General features: G+C 36.7%; 1 protein-coding gene across 2 annotated transcripts; it reads right to left on the bottom strand.

Annotated features, from left to right (window-relative positions):
- Positions 1–766: 766 nt before the first annotated feature.
- On the bottom strand, positions 767–21,359 carry LOC124153745 (transmembrane protein 145-like). Of its 2 annotated transcripts, none has more exons than XM_046527089.1 (12): positions 21,208–21,359; positions 21,058–21,132; positions 18,540–18,614; positions 18,245–18,445; positions 15,442–15,526; positions 13,852–13,923; positions 13,622–13,795; positions 13,076–13,248; positions 12,365–12,537; positions 12,165–12,285; positions 9,814–10,074; positions 767–1,585 (listed from the first exon to the last, which is right to left on the bottom strand). In XM_046527089.1, exons 1-12 carry the CDS (start codon positions 21,295–21,297, stop codon positions 1,469–1,471), a joined length of 1,617 nt encoding a protein of 538 aa, XP_046383045.1. In that variant the 5' UTR covers positions 21,298–21,359; the 3' UTR covers positions 767–1,468. The 2 variants fall into 2 exon arrangements, with proteins under 2 accessions (XP_046383045.1, XP_046383046.1); XM_046527090.1 differs by having other exon boundaries at positions 13,622–13,771; positions 21,208–21,357.
- Positions 21,360–24,638: the final 3,279 nt, after the last annotated feature.

Below are 24,638 nucleotides of genomic sequence, written 5' to 3'. Positions count from 1 at the left end.
TGACATCTATGAAGAGGAAAGAGATGGATATGAATTTTTGTGGCAAATTGAAATAGATTTGATAAGAACTATTTACATATTACCTAGATTGATTTCCAATGGCCTACTCTAAGCCTTCCCTTACTGAAGTTGGCTATTAGGTTCACTGAACACTCATATAAGAACCACTTTCCACATTCTCTTTAAAATTGAATTAGCAGTTACGATTTAATTGGATAAATTAAAGAAGTCATTATACAGATAAATGTCAGCATTTTAAATCTCACAATGCCACCTTTTTGATATCCACAGCACACACAGAGAGGAATTTTGTAGCTTTGTATACCAAAAAGCTGTTGAGTACAAATTATAAACTGAAATTTCATCTTTAAAGCAATTAAATGAGAGCAAAAAGTCAGCAAAAGACAATATGTCTTTCCATTATCTTATTACGGAGGCTAATCTACATTAAACAGGGGAACATCAAGGATTTCCTTACGGTAGCTGTGCTAACCTTAGAACGAGGAGAGACATGCTGGAAGTCTTCAATATGGATATAAATCAATGAATGATGAATTTGGATCACTTAGCACTAGGATTAGGAAGAAAAAGAAGGAGAGAATACTTGAGAGGGGTGGGAGGCACATGACCCTTACATCCCCATTACTGGATCTACTCCTCACACTAGAGAATTTTTGAGTTGATGCTTACTGTACATATAATCACTACAGTAGGATTTCTAACTGCTTGTCACAGCACTGCACCACATCATAAAGGAAAACATATGTAATGATTCATAATTTTTTTATCACATTTACAAGAACATAATTTAAAGCCATCTCTTAACATTTTCCGGTTGCATGACAAATCATGCAAACGATATTTACCCTTCTGAAAAGTAAGCATTTGGCATATTTTAAAGTTCAATAATCACTGACACTTCATGTTTTTCATAGTAAGAAAGCTAGATGTTGTAGTTGATGAGAAAGTAGGCAAAGAAGTCAAGAATATCTGAATGGGCCTCAAAATTTTGACTATAATAATTTAATCTGGCACTTCAATACATATTTCAACTTTATGCTAAGTAGGTAATTGAAGGCTTAAACTAAAAATGACTAAGTTGAAGCCCACGTGAATTCAACCACCAAAATGAAATTCCACCAACCATAGTAACAAGTCCTTTTTCTAGTAATATTTTAGAAAATTATTAGGATGATTCACACTCAAATGTTACCAATTTCTAGGTTGATAAACTTGACTGTGTTCATCTCTACGAGCCTACCATCAAAAACATGGTAAAATCCAGGGATTTTAACACAGTGAAAACATCATCTTGTACACATTTATTTTACTCCTCTCCACAAATTAAAACTTTATTAAAAATATGAATCAGATCACAGTTGACCAATGATCGACCCTTATCTGTGAAACAATGCAACTTGTCCAAATTGACTCAACTCAATAGCATTTTTAAAATTCTTTTTGAAAATCATGCTGCCCGAAGATTATTCAATGATTCCCTTGTGATTATATGGTTTTCCCTTGTCTGTTCACCTTCATTTACACTTTCAGTTGGGGGCTGGGTTAAAAATCCATTGGTAACATTCTGTGAATTAAGAAAACATTAATGTAGAAACATAAAACATGTTGTGCATATGAATGAATTATAACAAAGCATTTTTGCAGGAAAATTTTTATGCATGGATTCTTAATAATAAGTCAAGTTATAAGAATAACAAACACTTTCAATTTTACCTTTAAGCCATTTGCACCATTGCTAATCCAAAATATAAGACTAGTCATTCTTCAGGCATACTCATCTATCAGGTACATAGGATAAATTATGATACGTATCTACCTCCTCCTCCCTAACCTGGTACCAGGTTCGGGAGGAGGAGGTAGATACATATCATAATTTATCCTATGTACCTGATAGATACCAGCCATAGTTTTTAGGCTACCTCCTCTTCCCTAACCTGGTCCCAGGTTAGAAAGGAGGCTGGTTACTATGGCTGGTAATGAGAGGAAAGATCTCCCTAAAATGAGCACATCTGTCACAATATTCTTGTTCATGTTTCTTCACTGTCAACATTGCATCAATAATACTAGAGTAAAACGTTAAAAATGGTACTTGAGTTGGCGAAGGGTACACAAGTATTATGTGAATGTTTCAAGCAATACAAAAGGTACAATAGAAAAAAAAACAAAATGAAAAAATGTCATAGCAAATAATGAAGTAGGGGATGAGTAGAGGCGGGTAAAATACTTAAAAATTAATTCTTTTGCAACAACATACAAATTATATACTCAAAAAAATTTTGCTTCAAGTACAAAATGCAATTTACTCCAGAAATTTGTAATTCAAATACAAAGTTACAATTGTAATTCAAAATAATATTTTAAAGTACAAAATACAATCGCCTTTCACCTAAGAAATTCAAAATTTTTAATGTTACAAATTGAAATGCATTATATTCAACTCCTTCCATTGAAATATAATGCAGTACCAAAGTAATTCCATATGAATTTGTCAAACATGAACTAGGTTCCGACATTGCTGGGCAAAATAACATTAATACAACTTTTAAATTACCGTTTCAGTGAAAAGTGCTAAGTTTAAAGAATAAAGGACGAAACACTTTGTGGCATTTTTTAGTGTCCCCCCCACCCAAAAATTTCTGGTACCCCTCCCCCCCAGAAATTCCTCGAACTTCCTCCGAACTTATCCGCAGAACTTCTCCCGCTAAGGACTTTTCGCGCTAAGGTTTTTCGCGCAAAGGATTTTCGCGCGAAAGGCCCTGTAGCAAAATGCCCTGTCTCGCAAAATCCTGTCTCCGGAAAATGCTGCCTCCGGAAAGCAGCATCCAAAAGCCAGCACCGGAAGCCAGCACTGAACCCAGCACTGAACCCAGCCTACCTGCAATCCAAGACTTATATAGGACTACTGCGGAGGAATACTTACTCCTTGGCAAGCAAGGGGAAATTGGTGCTAAGGCCTTAGTATTGCACTTTGGAGTGAGAAGTTTTACCATTGTCCTATCACAACTCTCTCTCCAACACCTCACCCCAGTATCTCCTTCCCCTAAATGTGTTCCAATGAATTATCCCTCTGATTCGACTGATGTCTCAAACCCAGAAGTTGAGGGGAAAATTCTGGGTGGTATGCTGTTGACTCAAAAACCAGGGAATGATGTTTTGTGGAGCGGCCGTTCTACAGGGGCAGTGGCGCAGTAGTTGAATTCGCCTTGGCTACCCCTCCACTCCCTGGAAAAACCCCTCCCCTCAAATAGTCTCGTCTTGTATAGGCAAGCCTCTTCTGCTCGTGGCCTGGTCGAGGACGCATGTCTAGTGAGACATGGCAAATTTAGAGCAATTATTCGACTGGTATTTAGCTGGTAATGTTTCCTTTAGGATCATGAATTACTATCATTGTTTTCTGTAATACTTCTGATTTTTGAATACTCTACTTTGAATAGATATCGAACGGTAATAACTCTTAAATTATTTTTGGCTACCTTTTTCTTGTGAGCTGATTTTCTTGTTTGTGGAGTCTTTCCCTGATCCAGCTTGTGACTGACGGTTGGAGTATTTCAATATGTCTGGACTTACGTGAACAATCAACTAGATTTACGACGTAACGTCACAACTTGACGATTTGGTTTCTAAGAGCCTTTTTGTAGGCATAGCAAAATTTTTCAGATTTTGCTACTTTCTTGTTTACTCATATTATGCATCAAATGCAAAAATACTTTAAGTTATCTTCCAGTCTGTATGCATTTTAATGCAAAAAATCCTATGGATGTGGAAGATGAATACTGGAAGTAAAATTTGTAACAATAAAAATTACCATTCAATAATCCCAAAAGCAAAGTTGCTGAAATTGACGAATAACGCAATCCTCTTGCACAGCCATGAAAAACCGAGTGCATGAAATTTACAATAATTCTCATAGTACTTCATATAAATTACATACTTCTGGGTGAAACAAGCAGTTTATGCATTGTAAAGGGTTGATTGTGAATTTCTGGGAAATGCAAAAAGAAACTGTATAATTTTCGATTGATTCAGTATGACCAAATGCCCTGCATATTGTAGCCCAGCAGGACCAATAAACATAGGTGACCACTTTAGAAAAAACTCATTACCATAATCTTGGATAGTATGGAGAAACAAAAATTTGCTTAACCCCCAGTTGCAAACACATCTCCTTAACGGCATGAGATTTAAAAACTTGTGCATTATCAGACACCAAATATTTAGGAAAACCGAATTTCGGGAATACTCTTTGAGTGAGTATTGAAACAACCGAACCAGCAGTAGCCTTACGAACTGGCTCAAGAAAACAGAATTTAGAAAAACCATCAATAAGAGAAAGTATATATTGGTGTCCACCTTTAGTCAAAGGTAAAGGTCCCACAAAATCAATATAAAGTCTTTCCCAAACTTCAGAAGGATTGTGTGACGATAGCATGCCAGGAGGTGGAGCATTTCTGGGTTTACAAGTTTGACACAGATGGCATTTTCTGACCATGTCATAAACCTCTTTTTTCATATCCTTCCACCAAAAGTGTCTGCTAATCTTATCATAAGTTTTAGCCATGCCCAAGTGAGCAGACATACTAGAGCAGTGAAAATATTGAAAAATCATAGGCCTCAAGACCGTAGGCAAAACAGCTCTTCCTCGCTTAATTTTAGAATTCCCATAACATAATAGCTGTCCCTTCAGAAAATAGTTTTTGTCGTTCAAGGAATTATTATTAAGCTGATTGAAAATATCCTTTAGAACGAGATCAGTTTCTTGGTGTTTTCGAATGTCGACAAATGACAAAGGCAATTTATGTAACACACAAGAATAAGGAACAGCTGACTCCTTATGAGTGTTAGATTCCACATCTAAATGACTATTTGTAGATGAGGATGGCTCAATGCGAGAAAGACAATCTGCGACAGAATTAGATGATCCTCGAACATGATGCACAGTGAATTTATAAGAGGATAATTTAAGAACCATCCTGCCTAATTTGCCCAACTGCTTAGGATGAGAGAAAAGCCATGTCAGGGCACCTTTATCAGTGTACAAGTGAAATGGTTTTACTTGTAAGTAAACACTGAATTTTTGAATTCCAAAATGAATTGCGTGACACTCCAATTCATAAGAAGAAAATTTACGTTCATGTTCCAAGAGTGCCTTACTAGCGAAAGCCACAGGGACAAAATCACCATTTACTTTGTGATTCAGAACGGCACCAACCGCCAAATTACTGGCATCGACAAATAAATGAAATTCCTCGTCAAATCGAGGGAAAGATAATACTGGTGGATTGGTGAGAGCTTTCTTCAACTGGCAGAAAGCCTCATTTTCAACGGCTGTCCATTGAAAAGGAACATTTTTACGTTTCAAGCGATTCAGTGGCATAGAAATTTCAGAATACCTTGGAATAAACTTGCAGTAAAACCCACAAAGTCCAATGAATCTGGCCACTTCCTTCACGTTTCTGGGAACTGGGAATTGTTCAATTGGTCTCACTCTCTCAGGATCAACTTGCAAGGTTCCATTTGTGATGAGATGGCCCAGAAAAGTGAGTGATTCCACACCAAGCTTAACCTTGTCCTCGCACACCGTCAAACCGGCACTGCGTAGTTTGTTGAGGACAGCATTAACATGAGATACATGGTCTTCAGCAGACTTGGAATAGATACACAAGTCATCAATATATGGATAGACACAGGAATATTTCAAATCGCCCAATACTTCATTAATGAGACGAGTGAATATTTGAGGAGAATTAACAAAACCAAATGGCAATCTATTATACTGGTACACTCCGAACGGCGTCACAAAAGCAGTTAATTTCTTAGAATTCTCAGATAATGGTATTTGATGAAAGGCAGAATTGAGATCAAGAACAGTGAAATATTTTGCATCAGCAAGATATTGGAATGCATGTTCAACAGAAGGTGTTGGATAACCGTCTGATTTAACAACTTTGTTCAACTTACGGTAATCAACCACTAATCTTTCAGATCCATCCTTTTTAGGCACTAGAAAAGCTGGCGAACACCAGTTTGAATTGGAAACCTCAATCACTTTCTTATCAAGTAAAGATTGGATGTGCTTCTTCATTAAATTAGCCTTTGGAGGTGACAACGAATAAGGATGGGATCGAATCGGAGTTGAATCTAGCAGTTCAATTTCGTATGTCATAACAGATGTGACCCCCAATTCTTGAGAAATCACATCAGGAAATTTTGACAATAAGCCCTTCAACTTATCACACAACGTGATTTCAGTGGACGACAGAACATGTGATTCGGACGAGTTACTAACTGGCGCCGATTTAAACGCTTCGCAATTGTCCGTAAAAGAAAAAAGAGAATTCGGGGCAATTTCAAAACTGACGTTCGCCGGACGAATAATCATCTTTGAATTACAAATGAAATCCACACCCAGTAACACGGGAAACGGGATTTTAGCTAGATAAAACACGTGGTTCCAAGAAAACTTGCCTATTTGAACCTTGAGTGAGACAGAGGAATTAATATGAAAAGGCTGCCCCGACACAGTGATTAAATCGACGTCAACATTCTTACGAATAACCTTTCTCCGGCAACATTTCAGAGAAGCAAAGAAATCTTCATCACACAGTGAAACTGAACACCCAGTGTCAATTAGAGCCTGGCATGGCATAGAATGAAGATTAATAGATAATATTGGCAATCGAGTCGAACACTTGTCACGGACACTCATCAAACTCACGGCAGGCTGAGTAAATCGTCGTCTTTTGCGACAATCGTTCACTTTGTGGCCAGGTTTATGACAGTAAGAACAATTAATAGGAAAAGAAACTTCCCTAGGCGCACTGGAAGAGGCAACAGAAGACGGATTCCTAGAGATACGATGGAAAGTGTTGGAATATTCAGCACAGTCCATTAAATGTTTAGAAGCCTGCGTGATAACAGAGTCCAATTCTACAAATGTGTTAGGCTGATTTGAGAACATAATTGCAGATTTTGTTAAAGGATTTAACCCTTGAATAATGAGTCGCACAATAGAAGACTCGGAATACTGCAAACCCAGCACCTGAGTGGCATTACGCACAGAACACACGAAATCGTGGGGCGTTTCGCGAGGGAACTGAAATCTCTTAACTTTCGTAGTGATCAAGCGATCAAACTCTCTGTCACTAACAATTCTAGCCCAAACTTTTTCTGTGATTTGAGACCATGCGAGATTCAAGTTTAACATAGACAACCAAAAATGACGAGAGCTGGCAGGTAGTTTAGATACTACAAGGTACAATAACGTTGACAGAGGAACCAAAGACAAAGAAACGATTTCATTAACTTTTAACATGAAATTAAACCAATTCTCACTGTTTGACACTTCAAATGGCGGAAAATCACTGAGTAATTGTTTGACAATTACTAACCCTTCAGAAACTGGCAATGTCTGAGAAGCAGACATTTCGTGAGAGACGTGAACATCACTACTTTCCTCGTGCGTTGGGCGAGGTGGAACCACTTCTAAAGAAGATTCCCGTTCATTATTAGAAACTTCACTTCCTACGGACACATTAGCCGTACCCCTAGCCTTACGATCCTCGCCCGTGGTTAAATAAGTTTTTTCGTACGGGTTGTCAGTACCTCCAGGCATTTTGAAAAGTGAAGTGACGACAACGAGAAAAAGAGAGAGAAAGAGCGAGATTTAAAACTATCTATCTCTGCTGGAAGAGTCCAATCACCAAAAATAGTGCGAGAATAACTAGCTGCTATCCAAACTATCAAGAACATTACGAGCATTACGAACATTAATGTCAAATGGCATATGACCACGAGGAAAAGTCGGCAACACTAGTCACGTAATCCCACACGAACCAAAAAGCACTTAATGGAACATAAAATAACTCACTTTTAAGAGGAGAAACAACCAGAAACTGCAAAAAGTGGAGAAATAGTGGAGAAATGTCACCATTGTCCAGCACTCGGGAGACCTCGACGAGAGGACAGGAAATCGAACCTCAACTCTGCTACCAATATGTAACGTTACGTCGTAAAATCTGGTTGATTTTTCACGTAAGTCCAGACAAGGGAAATACTCCAACCGTCGGTCACATGCTGGATCAGCGAAAGACTCCACAAACAAGGAAAACAGCTCACAAGAAAAAGGTAGCCAAAAATAATTTAAGAGTTATTACCGTACGATATCTATTCAAAGTAGAGTATTCAAAAAATCAGAAGTATTACAGAAAACAATGATAGTAAATTCATGATCCCAAAGGAAACATTACCAGCTAAATACCAGCAGAAAATTGCTCTAAAAATCTCATGCCTCACAAGACATGTGACTCCCAGCAGGTCACGACCAGAAAGAGAGCTTGCCTATGCAGGACAAGCAGTATTTTGAGGGGAGGGATTCTTCCAGGGAGTGGAGGGGTAGGCAGGCGAATTCAACTACGGCGCCACTCTGCATAGGACGGCCGCTCCACAAAATCAGCCTTCCCCTGGTTTTGAGACAACCGCACTGCACCCAGAATTTTCCCCTCAACTTCTGGGTTGGAGACATCAGAGGAATCAGTTCATTGGAACACATGGAGGGGAGGGAGATACTGGGGTGAGGTGTTGGAGGGAGAGAGAGTTGTGATAGGACAATGGTAAAACTTCTCACTCCAAGTACAATACTAAGGCCTTAGCACCGATTTCCCCTTGCTTGCCAAGGAGTAAGTATTCCTCCGCAGTAGTCCTATATAAGTCTTGGATTGCAGGTAGGCTGGGTTCGGTGCTGGGTTCGGTGCTGGCTTCGGTGCTGGCTTCCGGTGCTGGCTTTCGGATGCTGCTTTCCGGAGGCAGCATTTCCAGAGACAGGATTTTCCAGAGACAGGATTTTGCGAGACAGGGCACTTTGCTACAGGGCCCCTTTGCGCGAAAAAACCTTAGCGCGAAAAGTTCTTGGCGGGAGAAGTTCTGCGGATAAGTTCGGAGGAAGTTCGAGGAAGTTCGAGGAATTTCTGGGGGGGGGGGGTACCAGAAATTTTGGGGGGGGGGGGGAACACTAAAAAATGCCACAATCATGAACATAACCTGTGAGAAATGTTGTGCGGTAACAAACAGAAAAAAATGCTAAGCTATAGATTTCAACACAATCAGGTGACTGAAACAAATATGTATGTACCACAAAAGGCCTACATAGAAAGATACTGCCCAAAAAACTGCAGTAACTCTTCGGCGCTAAAAAATCATCAACATAACAAATTTGCATCCCCAAATGAGAGATAAAGCACTATATTTATTCCATATTATGCCAAAATTTGTGTAAAATTGACATCTGCCATTTTTGACACTTGGCACCCAAACCCAGTTTAAAATCTCTGAAACTGGGTAAAAATAAGAATAAGCGACATTAAAATTGCCTTCAGTGCCAGCGATAGCCAAGAGATGCACAATCGCAATGGAGAGAAAATTTACGAAGCTTTAACTTACATCATTAAATTATTGCTGGAATGTCAGCGACAGAAAATGCATGAATAAATATTAATCGATCACATAAGTAGCCCAAACAAATGTCAAGGGAGCCTGAGGGTGGCTACGGCTGTTTCATGGAGACTGGTTTAAACTATGTATTTTGAAATAACAAAATATTTCTGCAATGTATTTTAGTCACAAAATACAATTATAAATTGTACTCCTTATACAAAATACAAACTAAAAAGTATCAAAAATACCTAATTCAAATAAAGTATTTTGAACACTGCCAACCTCTGGGGATGGTTAATGAAAAACTGAAAATGGTGACGTACTTAACCCATAAAACCTACAGTAAGAATCTGCTTTACTTACTGGATTCACTGCCACTGCTCTACTGACCGAAAATAGTTCAACTGGAACATTAGTCATCCAGTCAGGAGCTGGGTATTGGGGACAGGGAGCTGAGAGGGCAAGAGGCACAGTTGACGGAGCATACGGGTGATGAGAAAAATGATCCAAGCAATTCTCAGCAGCACCACCAAATGTAATCTCCAACTCTTCCATCACACCCACCTGAGTAGTCCTAACATGATATGGAAAGTTCTTGTTTGCCCGAGAGGGCCTGGTAAGAATCTGTAAGAAATAAACCATGTTAGCATCATAAATTACAATAGTTACAAATAAAATCTACCAATGAAATTAAAAATATTATTTTAATTGCTGAAAAAATAATCGATATGTAACATGCCACCTTCTAAGACTTCTAATTGATAATTGTCATAACAAAATTTTTTATTCATCAAAATCTTACAATCAAGAACAGTTGGAAAGAGATGCAAAACTTGTAAAACTACACTGACCAATAAATTTTATCGTTATAATAGTTTCAAAAAGATAGAGACCTAATTTTGAATATGTATACATATCAAGTATCGTTAATGCAGACGTGAAGTTACTTTGTATCCATCAAATCAGGTTACTGTGCAAAATCATGATCAATCATTAAATATTTTTAGCAAAAAGAGGATTAATTTGTAAAATCATAACCAACTAACCAAGTTTAACCATAATATCATTTGCAAAAGTCACATTACCATCGAACGGCATCATTCCTATGTCGATTTGCCTGCAACCATTGAATTTGAGTGATCACTATTTGGGTAATAATCTACATGATTTATATCAGCTCCAACACAATTCACATCAAACAGGTCATCGTGATGCAGGAGCAAGGCAAAAGATACCATTCCGATATAGTGGAGCTAAGGGAGTGCAGTTATTCTTCCTATTGCTGCATCACGGCGTTGCAGATTAATTTCATAGGCAACCGGAGCAGAGAATTGAAAATATATTTATATTGAAAAAGCAAGCCCAAATGGTTACTCTCTTCCCATATGAAGCACCATACAGCTAGTTGAGAGCATTATTTCACCATTCAGAACAGGGAAATCAACTCGAATGTAACACTGTTTAGCAAAGTAACCTGATGTAGAAAGCCGCTCCAAATTGCATATATTCTAATAAAATAAATATTTTGGTTGAGTTCTTTACACATTTCAGGTACTAAAAAAATATGATGAACCCTATTGCCCAGAGGGAATGGTGAAATCATTGATAGCAATTTTTTGCAAGTAGAGCATAATTATTATGAACAGTTCAGCCATGCTGATTCTTTCATCACTGAAGCATTAAAGTCGATGGGGAAATAGATGCTGGAAAAACTACAATATGAACCATAGATCCAGGGGATTCACGTGGATATTTCAAGATTGATTCCAGTAAAAAATCATCCAAACACTCATACCTTCATTATAGGATTGATTGATTGATGTTTGAGTCCTTGGCTATCAGAGTGAGCTTTGAAGGAGTCAAGCATTCAAGCCCACCACATGATTTTTAATCGATACAGTATACCATCCCCATTTAGACTTATTTTTTATATATCTAACTATCTGATGCTCAACTATTCTCCAAAAAAAGACATATTTTACAAGAAAAATCATTCTTGTTATCTACCTCATTCAATCAGAAAAAATACAACCAGTTTTTCAGTCATCCTAAGCATATTTGCAATGTGAGTCTGTGGTAATAATGAAAATAGTCCTACATCAACCAAATCACAGATGCTTTGGTGTAATTGCACAAATACCCCTCAGCATCATTTAACCGCAATATCATACAGCAATAGCATACATGAGGAATGATCACTGCAGTTACTCCTGCACCCACTTGAGTCACACGCCATACAAATATACCGAGTTGAACATTAGAATGCTACCCTAACTTGGAGTACCAATTGATAATGTATCACTTATACCTGATTTCATGTCTTGAACTATGATTTCAAGGATCCAAAATTTATAAGAAACTCAATGAAAGAGAATTAGAAACTGAAAAATTGACAAGAAAATCAATGCCATAGTTGCTTTCAATTTTGTCCAGCACATTCCATCCAGTTGAAAAAACTTTAATTCATAACAATAAATAATTTCTTATGTCAAAAATGCAATTAGAGCATTTTCAGAAATCTTAACGCACTTTACTATACAGTGAGGAAATTGGCACAGAATAGCAATTTTAAAGCCATCAGTTTCATTTTTGTGGGATGACAATTAAAAATATAGTACGGTACAACATATACCTGGATACAATCATGTCCTTAACAAAGACCTCATTAATTACAAGTTAGATAACTTCGTAGGCCACAGTAAAATCACACTTACCAGAAACATCATATGCCCTCCAAATATTATAGCATGCTCCACAGCGCAAACAACTGTCTCTCTCACCCATTTATCAATGCAGTTGTTGGCTATAATGATGAAAATTGGTCCAGCCACAAACCTTGGAAACAAAAAAATTATTTAATTTGTATCAATGCCTAAATACAAAGAACTTGGAATATACTCATTAAAGTACTAACCATATTGTTCCCACAAGATTGAAAGGGTAGTAGAAAGGAGACTTTTCAGGATAATGCTTCAATGTGAAAACAATTGAGTACACAAACATCCACCAAGCCATTAACCGTAAAAATATTAATCCATACCCAGGAGGTGACTCATAGAGATAAAGCACTTCCCCAGGATCAAAGAACTGCAGATTTAAAAATAAAATTATTATTATTTACAATGATACATAATGATATATGCATACTGATAAATAGGATATACATAAAGAACAAATCTGTGACATAAAATTGCTCAAATATGAATGAAAGAGCTACAGTCTGACTCCTTAGGGATGGACCTCAGCTAATTACTAAAATATGGCTGCAAATAATAATTTTTATCAAAATTAGAAATTCACAATTTTTTATCTTTCTTTCAAAAGTATAATTGATCAATAATTATTGATCAATTAATTGAATACTGAGAAAAAACTATGTGAGAGAGTAAAAACATATCAGCCACCAGCAAAACTTGAAAAAAGTACTTGGAAGTACACAAAATGCACAGATCTGCACAAAATGTGTCAATTTAAAAATTGGCAATTTCACAAAATACAACCAAAACAAAACATCATCTTCCATACAAATAAAATGATTTTCAATGTTACATATACGTATAAAAGTATCAACCACGAAAGGCATGTTTTCACTTACAAGTAATCAAAGTAATAATATTTATCTTACCATACTTTGATACAAGAATAAACATGCATGGGTAATGCTACAGAAAGTCATGAAGACAGCCAATTTGGCAGCTCCTGAAGCCTTCAGACGTCCTCTTGTGACAGTGTAGCCCTTGGCTAACAGGAGCAGAACCAGAAGAAAGCTTATCTCACTGCCAGATTCCAACATCTGCCCTGTAAGAAAATACAATGGAAGTTATGAAGACCCTTTGCTTACACAGTTAAGTAACTACACAATATCTTCTACAGTAATATATTAATCATGACTTCACGGAAAGCCTTACACAAATGATGAAAGGAACTCCAATAATCTATTATAGGAAAGTGAAAACCCAAGTAACAATAACTCTATTAGTTACTACTTAAAAACTAACTTAAGATGAATTATTTCAGAAACTTTGCACCAACTAGACAACCTTTTTCCTTCACACTTGATTTTAATTACTATTACCTAGAGTTCCCAGCATGCCAATATCAATAGTCGAGGAAAGTATACTTCAATTACAATATTTTCACAGTAAATATTGTAGAGCTGACACATACATACCAAAAGTTTTAACTGAGGGAAAGCCAACTCCATCATGAGCAAACTGGACAACAGCAATACTTAACATTGAAACCCCCCAACCTTGTAACACAACAGAAAAAGTATAAATCTTGTAAGTTGTATGAAGTAGTTGACGAGACCTTAATTCCACTGCAAAGAAAATCAAATTCTGGACTAATTCAAAGAATAATATGCACAATGAGTGACAGGATAAAGTATTATTTTCCTACCAGCAAATATCACCACAGAGAGAATCATGAACATGTAGCATACAGAAAATGCCATGAGAATAGGTAGAATGTCTGAAAAGAGAGAAGAGGGAAAAAAATTACATTATGATAATAGCAGAGTTACACCTTATCAGTTTGTATTAAAACAAATTTTCTCACAGTGATATGTATTGCCTGAAGCAATGAGTAAGAAGAAAAATGTCCTTAAGCACATTTACCAGCATTGATTACCTACAAAATGACATTTTTAGTACTTAATGCAACCAAAACTTCTAAAATGTCCCATTTTCGCAAGATTTCGTTCACGTATCCTTGAGAATATTTCTAAAAAGTAGTAACTAATAAATGTTTAATACTTCTCTAATTTACAAAGTTTAATGAAATTGATTCTAGACCACGCATAGCGTTTTCAGTTTTTTGACTATCAACCAGCAGAGTAATTTCTTCAAATTTCATCTAGGTAATTATGTCATCAGCATAATAAGGCAAACTTGTGATCAGTGAAAACCTTAAGTTTAGAGTAAGAGTTAGCATCAGCCATTAAAATAAGTAATCTCACAAATAATCAATAAGGATATGATGCAAGGCAAATAGAACCCAAAGGGAGACAATGAACAAATTTTTTACTGAATCGATACCTATTGTTTACTAAATTTATACCTACAATTGAAAATGAAGTAACAAAGAAGTTCAAGTTCTGGAGTTGACATCTGTAACTAATATTTACCCTCAAGTATAAATATTAAAGAAAAATAAGTCATTTACACATGCATTTTAAACTTTTGCATCACATTTTCTCTAATACATTTGGTGAACTTGCCAACCTATATATGTATTGCCATCAGCAATTTGTATCCAGTGCTACAAAAAAAATGTACTTCCAAATGGTTGAGCAAACACTTTGGACCACTTGATGTGGATTGACCTAGTAAGTATTGGAACCACAAGAATTATTATTTAGCATACATTCAAAATAGGGTTGAAGCCTTACAAAAGTAGACAGCTTAACCTGGTGTATGTATGGACACTTGAGTTTTAAGTGAAAGAGGTATGGTTTGGTATGGATAGCTGTTTCGGATTGCTTGTTCGGTAAGAAGCCTGTGGGGGATTAAACTCCACTCCACTAGTGCAAAGGATAAGTCTGCTAGGAAATACATCCACAAGGTAGAAATATATCCAGTGAGGAGAATTTTCAAAGAAAAAATGGAAAAGAGGGCATAAAAAATGTCTTAAAAGACACCAGAAATTGCTGTACTGAGTTTTATGCCCTTTTAGTATATATATAATAAATCGTAATTCATACAAGCAATTCAGGATTTTTTAGATTGATTCAGTTGAATGCAGAGAATATTTATATATACCTATTTATTTCTCAATCACAATGAATGACAGTCACATTTTTTCTAGTTCCAATACCTAAGAAGTTCAAACAAAAAATTGATTCAATTTTTTACCAGCTAAAGATAACTTGTGACATTTATGACACTAAGGACACCAAACCAAAATGGTAAAGCAAATGATGATATTAAGCTCTATTGATAAACCTAGTGGACACTACAAATTATAATTGAAAAAGATCCACAAACTTACAAAATTCATCAGCTGAAAAGTGCTCAGACCAAAAGTCACCTGGAGGGCCATTTGTCATTAGGAATTTGTACCTTACATTCAGGCCCTGAAAATAACACATAGTTAAATACACAAAATCGCATCTAGCATAGCAAAAAATGACTAAAAATTAAAAAAATCACTCATAAGAATTCTAACTAATGAAAAATAACTGAAATGCATAGATGACAAGGGAAAAAAATTTTTGTCATCACTTAGCATCAACAAAAGCGAATGAGCATCTAACTCCATCATATGACCAGTAATTGGAAAGATTTTTAATGAACAGTAAAAGGCAGATAAATTCTACAGATTGTCAAAATGTCTTCGAATAGCTACTCTCCTACTACCACAATCCTTCATCACCAGTCAGATCAATCACCACTACGGTCAATGACTATGATTTTAACACATTCACACCAGGCCCCACCAATAGGCAGCATGTCCTGCTTTTCAAAAGAAAAGCTACTGCCTTTCATTGTCTTGAAACACCAGTGTATCAAATTGCATTTTTTTGGCATTCGCTCATCATGGCTCTACCCTGAAATTTACCTGCTCTTCACATTGTAATAGCTTCTAAACTCAGCCCACCACTCTTAAATTATTTGCTAACTTCCTTTTTTGAAAATTATCTTGCGAATCAGGCAGCTGCCGATAGGCACTGTATTAAACATTTACGGTCAAAAAATGAGATTCAGCAAAACTTATTGTGCCACATTGGTTTATAAAACATAACAGTTGGTAAACAGGAGAAAAAGATTCCTGGTCATAGTATGTATGATCACACCAAATGTGTTAATGAACAAAGAATAGAAAAATAAGGTGAGAAAAAGAGTAAAAATAATCAGTGATGTGGATTTCTTACCCTAACACATTAGGAAATAACTGCAATTGTAGCCTTTAAGTACAAACCTAACAATAAATAGAACAGCCAAAAAACTTGCAAAAAAGAGAAAAAAATTGAAAAAATAATCTAGGGTCAAAATGACTTCCGCTCCCATTAGTGTAGGAAAAAGTTGATGTTTCCATACGTTTAACGATTTTTATACTGATATTCAAAGAAATTACTGAGAATTAGCTAGTGGCCTACCATTACAGAGTGAACCCTCAAGTGCATATTGAGTGCAAAATTTCCATTGCAATAACCATTTGACTTTTTTGATTTTGCATTACACACGGTGAAATTTTCTTTATCTAGAGAACAATTAAATTACCAATACCCAATACGTCATTGTTTCAGAAGGCAACACCATGGGAAACAGGTCATAATGCTCTGGAGATTGAATCATTTACGGGCGTTGCTTGCACATTTCATAAAAGTAAGAAACTTCGGGCAATTTTGAAGGCACCCACAATCAAGCACATTGATTTTGAGTTCATTTAATAACCACAAGTAACAATCTCATAGAAAAATTTACACACTAACTCCAATGAGGGAGACATCTAGTGGTCCTTACCACCTTAATGACTTCTGTATTGTGGTTACTATTGAAAATTTGATGCTTAGTTTTTTGATTCGGCAATGACTGCTGGATGCCTTCTCTGTTGGAGATAGGTAGTTAGTAAACTGTCATATGAAATTCTCATCATTGATCGTCAAGTGAGCTTGACCTCAAGTGAACTAGATACACTTGATTGCTGGCTCTTTCAACAATACCCTTAGGTACAACTGTGCTGATTCCAAATGAAATTAATTATTAAGCGTTACTGATATTTGAAAAGTTTAAGCTAACATTGACTACCTTCTGTCATATTTTTCCAAAGTTTCAATATAAGGAAAGTGGTTCATTTTACATCTACAATATGCTTTGACCCAGAGGCGTAACTAGGAATATGCTTAGGGGAGATAGTCTAGTAGCATTGGGGAGATAGGAGTAATAAGTCTGGGAGGGTAGTGTAGCCCCATCGCAGGGTGCGCGCACCCTCCCTGACTCCTTAGTCACTGTCGGTATTCAGCGACTCGTCTCACTGTCATGATGTTAATAAATGATATTTAACTTAAAGCAGATGCAGTTAATATGTATACGTCAAAACCAGACAATATTTTTTTTATCACAGGTTTAGGGGGGATTCCTACCCAATGTTACGCCACTGCTTTGACCCCATCAACCAACAATGAAAATATAAATTCAACTGCGAATGAGCAGTTGCATTTTTGTGATGGAAGCTGTTTAACAAAGGATGGAACAGTAATATCTTTTCGAATACAGTGGTAGGAAAACATACATGACTGAAATCATGATCTTCATTATAGGTGGATCGTCATGGTGGTGGGTAAAAAACTACACAATGTAAAATAAACAATAAAGAAAAAAATTCCTTTGGTAAGAAGTCTTATAACATGAAAAGAGTTATTTCTGAGCCTTTTAAATTATAATGACATGAACGGGGAATGCTAAAAAGAATATATATTTTAAAAATTTGCTATGGGAAGATGAAGGATAGCAAGTGGAAATTATAGGTAATGAATAAAATACAAGGAAATATAAGATCCTAACTCTCTACTTGGGAGCATCGTCACTGTGAAATGGTGAGAGCAAATTATTTCAAATAGGGTAAGGCACCAAAAATCACAGTTAAAAGGTGAACTCGTGAGGGATAACTCAAAATGAAGGCCGAAGGGTGTAGGTTACATGGGGATAAAATGCAATTGAAGCATATGAGAGTTAGGTGAAAAGTGAACACGGAGTGAGAAAAAATTTAGAACATTGCTCTACCACATAATAACAATTATAACATCTTAGTTACCACAACAATAAGTAAACAGACAGACTTCATTATTTACCTTGGTAGAGTTGCAGTTGCTGAAGGCTATAAACCACCATCTTTCCCGTGAGCTTCTAAACGATCGAATGTTATGACACACCCATACAGATTTTCCTCCAGACAAGCTTTCAATGCAGCCTGAGTGCTTTGGTAACTCTGTGGTAAGGTTAATAACCTGGTTCTGGGCTATGTTTAACACTGATTCCTTCTCCAAGCAAGACTGAATGGAAAGTCAATTGCAATAAATATTCAAAATAATTCAAATCATTCACCTTTCACAAAACAAATGCAGCTACATGTACACCTTAACTCACCTTATTAGTTTTGTAAACAGAAGGCCACTGGTGAATTGTATCATAATAAAGGAGAAGATTTTGCACAGCATAGTCCTGAATTAAATAACAAAGTTAAAAAATCCATAATAAATCAAATATTATTAGAATGATCTACTCAGATGTATAGATATAATATATCCAAAAAATAATTAAATTCTGCAAATTTTATGCACATGCTAAATATATTGGTAGAAAAAGGAAACATATAGATACAAGTACAAACATTATATATAACATGACAAAACCGCAACCTTGGGACATGCATTTAATGCTAGTGTAAATCCTAATCATAACAGGAGTAGAGAACAAAACTTGATACATTCACCAAGAACGTCATTACAATATTGAAATATTATTTTTTTAAATCTCGTTGCAATATAGAAAGAATAGTAATGCAAACTTCTGGACTTGTGACACGAACCAATACCCTGCTTCTTATCAGCCATGTGATTCTTTAAATCATACCCCAAAAAAAGACAACTTCGATCGCTCACTGAGAGAAATTACATAAAAAAGGCAAAAAAACATGATTTACGAGACAACAAATGGAAATTCATGTAAAATGTGAAAGCACGTGTTGGTACTGAATGGTCACAAAATTTGAACCGCACAGCTTTTACCGCTCGTACGCCGTTTTCCACGGGCGGTTGCCACGGTTACGGCGACTGTTGCGCGTCAACAACCTAAGTGTCGATTTCAGGAACTACATTCACTGATCTGATGTGATACGATATGAACCGTTTATTATCAAAACCTAACCCCACCACCTACAGCACGGCATTATTCGCCCGAATAACGTTTAAACAGAAGGAAAGTTAGGGCGTTATATTTAAATTCTGAAAAAAAATGGCTCCCACGGGCACACGGTGAACGAAAAAATCTACAAATTTCAGCAATAATTACACACATATGAGTGTAATTATTGCTGAAATTTGTAGATTTTTTCAATAATTACGGATGCTAAATATTTAGCATCCGTAATTATTGAATTTCATAACACTAAAGACATATGAAAACGGCTCTTTCCATTCACATGGATAAAAAATCTCCCTCGTAAAACCTTCAAAAGTACACACACAGAATTATTTTTCGAAAACTACCAAATCTAACTCTGAAACAAAAGTATTTTCGATTATTCAAATAGAGACAAAAAATTATAAGTCATAAGAAAAAAACTTAAGAAATGAATTACGAAGCGAAATTGATTTAAAGTAAAAATAACGGTAATTTACAACATTTGAAAAGATTAACCGTTGCTTCTACGTCGATACCTAGGTTACTGCGATTGTTGGGCACCATGACACAGACCCCGTGCCATGGTGCCACACAGGACCAGCGTATAATATAATCTTGAAAAAAACTAAACATAGCGATAATATTGCCAATATCTACTGTATATGTTAGTGCCAATGAGCCGTTAACAAGATTTTACACTTTCCCGGCGAACAGAATATATAAACTTTTCTCGGTACCCGAAACGTCGGCGCTCTCACAAAATCTTACCCGCGCGGAATCCCAAGAAAGTTTATATATAACCTGTTAAAAGCCTAAAATAATGAGTACTAAATTGATACAAAACAACAAGATCGATACATAGGGCCAGTTATCATATTATTATCAACAAACGCTTCAAATGTAGAATTCGTTATTAAAAAATCGACGAATATTATAATAGAAAATTTGTGATATCCAGTGATAATCCAAACGAATCTTGAGCAAAAATATTTTCCATAACACCATTCCCACCAATTCCTAACCGTATTTATAATTCCCCCCACGTTAGTTCCAAAACATCTCGACTGATGTCACCACGCCGTCCCGCTTCGATCAAACTTCGATCGCTCCCACACCGCAAATTGCCGCGGAAGATGTGTCATTCGTGGCGCAGAGAAACTTAACAATGCCCAGAATTTCAATGCCCTCCATAATGTAAACATTTGGCATTAACTTCTGATGACTCAAATATTGTGCAAACGATTGCAATGGTAACGAATACCTTCGCGATTCGATTGTCACAATAATCTTAAATTAAGGGCACTAACGAAATCAATTGATCAAGCTGACGCGGAAGCAGTATTACTTTGGCTGAAGAATGGACGATATTGGACAATGAACAGCCTATGGCGCGTAGGGTAGCAGTCACCTTCCTGCATGTGGAGAGTAATCCATTATCATATACAAGAGAGGAGAATTAACGCAGATGAGACAGCGACGAGGTACGGTCATGATTTAATTCATTAATAGGCATGATCTCTGACAACAGGAAGATAAAGACGTTGCATATGAACGGATGAATTTTTAATTTAAAATATTAATGTTCGATCACAGTCTGTCCCAAGTCAATATTAGGCGACTAAACGCCGCTAACAATGGTATTGATTCAAGCACCTTTCCAAGCATTCTTCAGAAATTCCGGTGTTAAGTGCCTAAGGGACTCGCTTAGACGTCCTTACTCGCCTAATCACTATCATGCCAAATATAAGCTTGTTATTCATACCTTGTCATACTCGAGACCATACTCGAACTTTCCCTCGGCGGATAGGAAACAAAAACGAGCGACGAAAGCCCAAGTCTGGAAGGAACAGCAATTTCTTTATAACGACACCATAAGAAACGAAAAATAAACATTGGAATAAACGAGTAATACCTCTGAAGTAACGAGGTGACCCTCCACGTATTTACACTCAGATTTCTTCAACGACAATAACAATATTACCACAGAGAAAGTCGCTCGCATTACAACCCAAGCAACAGAGACAAAGGGCACTGGCTCACTGCTGGGTCACGTTCGAGGCGATCGAAATCCTGAATCTGCGCGGAAACAACGGTATTTTCCGTATGCATGCAAGACCAAAATCCAGGAGAAGGAAATAACATGGGACAAAAACAAGCGTCATTTCCGGCGAAGGAGGAGGTAAATGCCATCATAAATTCGTGCAGTGTTTCTTTAAGCTCATTATTTGTTTTTCACCGTCGAAAATTGTGTGATCGACCTTATCTATAAACAGGGTGGTTATAACATATTTAACTGAGTTGATGTTTTTACGCCCCGAAGGAACTCGAACAAAGAATCTCTAAACTCGATCCGGATTTCCGATCGGATCAGGAGAACCGTGATTAGAAGTTATTTTCCTTAGTGATGCGCCGTAATTTTATTTGCGCATACTTTTTTTTATAACTTCATAAGCACACTTCAACCACAAAATCATATCCAAGGCCATTTACACTACCGTAACGGTTGGACTACTAATTAATGATACGTGCCAAAATGACATGTATAACCAAAATTTGATAAATAAGAATGGGAAAAATTGAAAATATTGAAAACATACTAATTTTAACTTTAAAATTAAGGGTACTCTTATATATGAGTGCCCTAAATTTTAAAGTTAAAATGTTTTGCTCCCTCTTCTTACGCTTTATTTTTAATTTCAAAATTAAGGGATAAAAGAAAGAGGACGTAAAGGAGGGGGGGAAGAATGGGGATCACGTTGCGCCATTCCTCGGTGCGCCTGGATGGTATGCAATATGTGACAATGGATCGGGATTTTCGGAGAATCTCTTTCGAAAAATCAATAGACGTTGAACGCTTAAGCATGAGAAATTGAATAGGTGGAGAAAAAACTTACGTTGTTAAACCCCATTCGCGACTATCATTTTTATCACGCTCAAAGAAAGACTTTATCTTGGCATCAACCGGTTTATATAAATAAAACATTCTGCTTTTAGGACCATATAATGCGACCTGAACCGAGCACAATTTTGACTGATAAGCACTGACGTACTGCCGAAACTGACCTAAGTATCTGGATGTAAATCCGGTCTAGAATACAAATCATGATTGAACAACGTAATCGTTATCTGCCAGAAAAAGACGGCACTTTCAGAGATGAAACCAGCAGGTTCCACTGCCGAAAAAGGTAAGATCAAATCTTACCCAATTATAGGATGGTTTAGGACAATATTTAATTTACTTGATCTTTTAGACCTAAGATAAACTAGAATAAATAATATACCAAAACTCTCCTCCACGCTTCACCGCACAGAGCCATGCGTGATTGTAGGTCGTTCACCCCACTGACATGCCGCAACTTCATTTACGCATAGGAAACCTAAAGTTTTATAACTGAGTACGGGAACATCGATCCCAGGCCGAATAACGAAAGATACGCACCAAAATCATAAATATAACCACAATTAGACAAATAAGAGCAGGAAAAAATTTAACAATTAAAAAACTGCTAATTTAATTCTATTAGTAGGTACTTCATTATATTTAGTTAAGTTCATAGTACGCCGAGATGTAATTAATTTTTCGCTTATTTATTCAAAGCTCTCCAATATTAGATTTCAGAGTTTCATCTCATCTTTCAATTTCATCTTAACAATACATGGGAAAGGAAAAACACAAGGGAAGCGCATAACGGTTTCAAAAGACCTTCAGCCAATAGGACGACACCAGAGCCTAATAGGGTGGTTTCGTATTATTTTTTTATTGCTTAAATCGAAAGATTATTACTTCTGGAGTACGTATGTCACGCTTTTAGATTTTTAAATGACGATATCCATTTTTAGCGATTAAATGAAAAGTGAAAATTATCAAGCGCGCGAAAACGCGACGGCTAAGTATGAATGCTGGGAAATCCCGTGTGACGTCATTCTGGTTCCGGCTGCCGCTGTGTGATGCCACCTTAGTGTGAGGCTATGAGCGCCGCTACGATGCAGCAGGTGGCAGAGTACTCTGCAAGCAGATAGCACTTGGCTTAAATAATGATTATTATTAACCTATCAAAGGAAGGAAACTTTCCGACTATAGACAATTTTAATAGGTGATTATTAAGAGATGTTTCCCTGAGCTCTGTGCCTCATGCATGCATTGGTAATCTCAGACGATGTATAAGTCCTGACTACTCGTGTAGAATCTAAGTCCCTGTGACGTCACGTGGAGTGGCTTCGCATGGCCACCAATCTGACCTTTTTCAAATGAGGTTAAAATTGACCATTAATAATCGTCTAAATTGGGATTTCTAAAACCAAATAACTTGTATATTATGAATACACTAATGGTGGGTAAGGAATCACAATCAATGCCTTTCGTTTCCTTTGATGAAGGAAATTACCATACTCTCCATCATAATAGATGGGTAGGGTAGCAACCATGCACCCGACCCCTAAATGCGAAACCCCTTTATTTTCATAAAAAATTGCAGTATAACATAAAATCATAATATAAAAATGGTGACTAATATCTGTCGGGGCAGTATTAAGTCACCCGAAATAAAATATTATGACAGCTTTAATGAGATATTAACTCAAATTGGTCCAGAGTTTGGCAATTCTTGGTCATCCAGAACTTTAAGTAAGACTGATAAATATTAAGTAATAAAAAAAATTAAGTAGTATCTTTGGATAGAATGATGCCTATGACCAAACTGTCCAGTGGAATATCAAAAGATTAGTTTTTTGTTTTGCTAGCACAGCATGGTGGTCTGAAACCAACTGCGGCTCATTGCAGGAAACAAATTAAAGGCACTACATATCATTGATGAATGGAATTGAGGATGTTCTGGTGGGTCCATTTTAGGCCCTTTTGTACATATTCGGCATGGGGCTCTGATAAGTGAACACCACATAAACACAATGTCATTGCATGTCAAGCTGAGTAGTTGAAATTACCATCAGGACAAATTAATTTTTCAGTGGCAAGAGTAAATCTGTAAATTGAGGATATAGTAAATCCACATATCTCCATGGTAAGCCATTTTTAATGGAATTTGTTGGCTCTTTCCTTTCCAACAGGATGAGTATAGAATATTCTAGGGTTCAAGAAGAGCATTGCGATATGATGCAATGTTCCAGCCAAATTGTTAAAATTACTTTGATATTTCTCCTATATTTATTCTTATGGTTACTGGCGTTCCCTATCCTCTCATTATATGTTCTATCCACACCCTATGGGAGTTTCCCCGTTTTTCCCATTACTGTCTCATCATTCACAAACTCCAGCATCAATCCCCCACCCTGTTAATTATCAATGGCTTTAACTCTTCCCACTCCCCTTACCATACCCCTCATACA

This window comes from Ischnura elegans, chromosome 2, assembly GCF_921293095.1.
Source record: "Ischnura elegans chromosome 2, ioIscEleg1.1, whole genome shotgun sequence".
Classification (NCBI taxonomy): Eukaryota; Metazoa; Arthropoda; class Insecta; order Odonata; family Coenagrionidae; genus Ischnura; species Ischnura elegans.
Note: the sequence above shows the minus strand (reverse complement) of the source record. Positions and strands in the feature narration are given on the sequence as shown.